General features: G+C 37.1%; 1 protein-coding gene across 1 annotated transcript; it reads right to left on the bottom strand.

Moving 5' to 3' along the window:
- Positions 1-661: 661 nt before the first annotated feature.
- On the bottom strand, positions 662-4091 carry LOC145098987 (uncharacterized). The gene is made up of 5 exons (XM_079036579.1): positions 3498-4091; positions 2750-3282; positions 2453-2607; positions 2079-2374; positions 662-1045 (listed from the first exon to the last, which is right to left on the bottom strand). Exons 1-5 carry the CDS (start codon positions 4089-4091, stop codon positions 662-664), a joined length of 1962 nt encoding a protein of 653 aa, XP_078892705.1.
- Positions 4092-5321: the final 1230 nt, after the last annotated feature.

The raw sequence follows: 5321 nt of genomic DNA, 5'->3' as shown, positions 1-5321 counted from the left end.
TTTACCAGGCTATCAAACGCCTTAGTGATTATATATATATATATATATATATATATATATATATATATATATATATATATATATATATATCTACTTACACTATTTTAGGTATGGAAAATACTTAATGCATTTTGTTTTCGAATCATTTAAAAACTACTATTCATTTTTGGAAAATATTGGATTTTCTAGATACAAACACAGTCACTTTATACAAAAAGGCATACAATTCTTATACAAAAATGCTTATGAACTCACCAACTTAATTGTTGACACTTTTTCAAAACTACTTGTATTTCTCAAGGATTCAGTAATACCGATAACAACTGCTTTTGGGAAGGGACGCTAAGGCGTCAATTTCAAACTTATTATATCATCATAATGTAATTTCTTTTGAAACATGTAATACAATCAACAATGTAACTTTTTAAATTATATTTATGATGGTTGTGTTTGCTTTCTTTACTATCTATTCAACTGTTATGATACCACATGAAGTCATCCGCCCTCGAACGATTCCGTCGTTCTGGTTTGGAGATGTGACAAAATTAAAAATCCAAAAGGTGGTTAGAGAAAAAGACACGTAAAATGACCTTATTTATTCGGAGAGGCAATAGTTCCGAAAAAATTGGGTTCAGAACTAATTTTCTTTCTGATGTTGCCATCAGAGAGTGCAAGCCTCTTGAAAGAACTGAGGATCAGGCATTATCATACCCATTTTGCTCAGAAAGCCATTGAATTTGGTTTCCTCTAATGCTTTAGTAAAGACATCCGCAATTTCATCGTCATATGGTACAAAAATTAGTTCGATTTTACCATTTAACACATGATCTTTGATAAAATGGTACCGTATGTCGATGTGTTGCGTCATAGAGTGTTGAATTGGATTGTGTGAGATAGCAATAACACTTTGAGAATCACAGTAGATTGGGATTTGTTGAAACCGGTAACCATAATCCAGGAGCTGAGATTTCATCCAGAGAACTTGAGATGTGTAACTAGCAACAACAATGTATTCCGCTTCGGCTGTTGAAAGTGCAATGTTGTTCTGTTTCTTAGATGATCAGTTGATCAATTGACCACCTAAAATTTGACAGCCACCAGATGTGCTTTTTTTGTCCATTTGAAGACCGCCATAGTTTGAATCGGAATATGCTTGAAGGAGGAAACTCTCATTTGCTAGGTACCAGATTCTGAGATTTTTTGTACCTTTGAGGTATCGGAATATTTTCTTAACAGCCAATAAATGAGACATCTTAGGATTAAATTGAAATCTAGCACACAAACATGTTGAAAACATGATGTCCGGGCGACTTATTGTGAGATAGAGTAGGGATCTAATCTTTCCTATGTACTTCTTTTCATCAACTGCTACACCTGAAGGGTCCGAAAAGATCTTATGTCTGAAACCCATTGGTACCTTGGATGAGGCACAGGTGTCCGTTGAGTACTTTTGGAGGAGTTCTGTAATGTACTTCTCTTGTTGAATGAAAATTCCTCTGTTGGTCTGCTTGACTTGGATACCTAGGAAGAAGCTTAATTCCCGATTCATACTCATTTGAAATCTACTGACCATTAACTTAGCAAAGTCAGCAACCATTAATGAATCGGTGGATCTAAAAATGACGTCGTCAACATAAATTTGGACGAGCATGAGATGTTTTCCATTTGATCTTTGGAACAGAGTAGGATCGAGAATTCCTCGTTGAAGACCTAAAAGCTTGAGAAATTAAGTGAGGGTCTCATACCAGGCGCGAGGAGCTTGCTTGAGGCCATAAACTGCTTTTCAGATTTTGTAACAGTTATTCGGATATGATAGATTGACAGAACCAGGGAGGATGTTGAAGATACACTTCAGTATCAAGTTCACTATTTAGAAAAGAACTTTTGACATCCATCTGGTAAACCTTAAAGCCTTTGTGAGAAGCATAAGCAAGAAAGATTCTTATAGCTTCAAGATGGGCAACAGGAACAAAGGTATCATCATAGTCAATCCCTTCAATCTGTGTGAATCCTTTAACCACCAATCTCGCTTTGTTCCGAATAATGACTCCTGCATCGTCTAGTTTGTTCCGAAATACCCATCTAGTACCAACAATGGGATGATTCTGAGGAGGAGGGACGAGAGTCCATACTTCATTTCTGTCAAATTCTGCCAATTCTTCCTGTATAGTTGTAATCCAGTCAACATGTTCTAGTGCTTCTTTGATGGATTTAGGCTCAACCATTGAGATAAATGCTGAGAAATGACATTCATTTTGAACACTTATGGCAGAATGAGTTTGTACACCAGCATTTGGGTTTCCAATAACTTGGTTTGGAGGATGATCCTTAGTCCAAACATGTTGTCTCAGAAGCTCTTGTGCATCAGATGATCCTATATCAACAATGGGGTTGTGTTGCTCCCCATGAATAGTTTGAACATGTGGATGATGCTCCCCCTAAACTTCTGAACCGTATAGGTTGACGTCATCATCAGGTAGGAAATCAAAGAAATTTGCATCATCATTGTTGTTGATAGGATTAGAGTTGAATTCAACAGCTGCATCTTGAAATCCATCCACATTAGATTCAAGGGAAGGTTGACCATTCCCCCCCCCCCCCCTCAACCTGAGAAGGTTGAAACGGTTCAGAATCAAATGGAGGTAAACATGGTGTCAAACCGGAAATGTTTTGGGAGGCCAGAGCTTCGGTTGATAAGGTGTGTCTTGTTCAAGATTCCAAGTCAAGAGCTGTTTCTGAGGGTCCGAACAAGGTTTCAAAGTCAACTTCATGTATTGTTTGTTTGTCCGTACATCCTGGCGCTGGAGCATCGGACTCCATGATGTGAGTTGTAAGATGGGTTGGGCCAGAATTTCGAACAAAATTGTCATCAAAGGTAATATCAAAGCTTTCATCTAGAACACGAGTTCGTCGATGAAGAACTCGATAAGCCTTTGATATAACAGAGTATCCAAGAAAGATGGCTTCATCAAATTTGGGTTGGAACTTGGTAAGCTGATCACGATTGTTCTTGATGAAGCATATACACCCAAAAACATGAAGAAAGGATATACTTATCTTCCGATCGTTCATGGATTTATACGGTGTTTTATTGAGGCGTTGATTGATGATACTCCTATTCTGAGTAAAACATGCAATAGAACCAGCTTCTGACCAAAGATAGAATGGAAGAGTTGCAAATTTAAGCATGGATTGAGCAGCTTCTACGAGTGTTCTGTTACGTCGTTCAACTAAACCATTTTGTTGTGGTGTGTAAGGAGCAGAAAAGTTGTGGTTAATACCCTTCTCAGTGAGGATGTTTTCAATGGTTGAATTTGTGAATTTCGAACCATTGTCACTTCAGATTCTCCTTACTGGGATTTTGATGAGAACTTCTATTCCTTTGATAAAGTTGATGAGTTCGGAGGCTATGTCAGACTTGATCCTTAGGTAGAAGACCCAGGTGAACGTAGTAAAGTCATCCATAGTCACAATAATGTATTTTTTGTGATGCAAACTCTGTACTGTTGAGGGTCCACAAGATCAATGTGTAGAAGTTCTAATGGTTCCGAGATTGATTTTTCAATGATGATGGGATGACCCTTCTTTGACTGCTTTCCACACTCACATGCAGCACATAAGTAATCATTTTCGAACTTGAGGAGCGGAAAACCTCTGACCATCTCATCGGAAACAAGATCAATCATATATCTAAATTTCAGGTGAGTAAGCCTTTTATGCCATAAGCAACTGACGCTAGGAACAACTTTTGAGATTAAGCAGAGTTGGGGCTTGCCGATGATCATGTTGATGTTAAGAGGATACATGTTCTTGTTGCGATTTGACTTGATTAAACATTCCTTTCGGCCTTCGGACATGACATATCTATGTTTCTTGCAGAATTCAACTCCTTGATTTGCATCAGTGAGTTGAGCCACACTTATCAAAGTATGCTTCAAGTCAGCTACATATGCCACGTTTGAAATGTAGAAGTTGCCATTTGTAAGAATGTCATAACCTCGGATCTGAGAGTTGGAGTCGTTGCCATACGTCACATAGCCAACACTTGGTGAAAGTTTGAGATTTCGCGGAAAGTCCATCTGCCTCGTCATGTGCATGGAGAAAGCACTATCAATATACCATATTGTTTCTTGCTCCGAAGCAAAGAGTGCCTGCAAAATTAGTGAGTTGTGGAGTTTTTAGGCTCCGATTTAGGTTTTGGGACAAAGTCACGAGTCATAGGCTTCGGTTGTGACTTTTGAGAAACAGATGGTTTAAAAGGTTTGTTATGAGATTCCTTAGGAAACAAACAAAAGGCCATGGTTCTTTCATCTATCCAATAGTCATACTCAATAACATGAGGGTTCGGAACAAATTTTCTCGGACAAGGAACTTCCAGAGTCACAGTTTCATCGATGGAATTTTTAATTTTCCAAACATGTTTTTCTTTTGAAGATTTTTGTGAAATTTTATTCTTGGAAAAACATTTCTTTGTTCGATGGTATATCTGTCACACCCCAAAACTATAACGGCAGAAACTTTCGAGGCGTAGGACGTCATCTACAGTATTATAACAATGCAAAGTAGTAAACAAGAAACAATATCATCCATTGCATTAATAATATAATTTAATACAAGTGTGTTTTGTGAAGTTTATAAGACACCAAAAATGTAAATCAAAACAAGAGATGATTCTTGAACGAGCTCCATCTTCTCAATACCTGGCATCTGTACCTATCTACTGATAACCTGAGAATACAAGTTATTTTGAAAGAGTTGATCAGCTTTAAAGCTGGTGAGTTCATAAGTATTTATTGTCAATGTTTGTATAAGTTTACTAAATATGTTTGTAAATGTTCAATGTAAATGTTTGTAAGCATTTGATGTATAAGTTTGTAAATGTTTGTATCTCATAGAAAATCCTATATTATCTACTAAACGTAGCCTTCTATCAAGGCATCAAATGTTTTGTATGTTTGTTTCTTGTAAAGGTGTGTATTTTCCCAAGTGTGACTATCATTAACCAAAAATATAGTTTTTACATTACCGTTTATGTGAGAATATCACAATGTGAATGCAATGGGAAAATAATAAAGTACTGTAAAACCGGTTGTTAATTATGGTAACTACTGCTGTACTAACTACCTTAAACCGGTTGTTAATTAAGGTATAATGTGATATGATTGCACCATACTATCGACTAAAAACACGACGATGAAAGACGTCGGAAGAAATTATATTTTGGCACCCGTAGACTTGCAAGTCCCACTGTAGCGAACAGCAAGGTGTAGGATAGTCAATCCATTATAGATCTATTTGGCACCCATAGACTTACAAGTCCC

Source organism: Lactuca serriola, chromosome 4, assembly GCF_051521515.1.
Source record: "Lactuca serriola cultivar US96UC23 chromosome 4, Lser_US96UC23_V15, whole genome shotgun sequence".
NCBI lineage: Eukaryota > Viridiplantae > Streptophyta > Magnoliopsida > Asterales > Asteraceae > Lactuca > Lactuca serriola.
The sequence above is the reverse complement of the archived record's forward strand: the minus strand, read 5'-3'. Positions and strand labels throughout refer to the sequence as shown.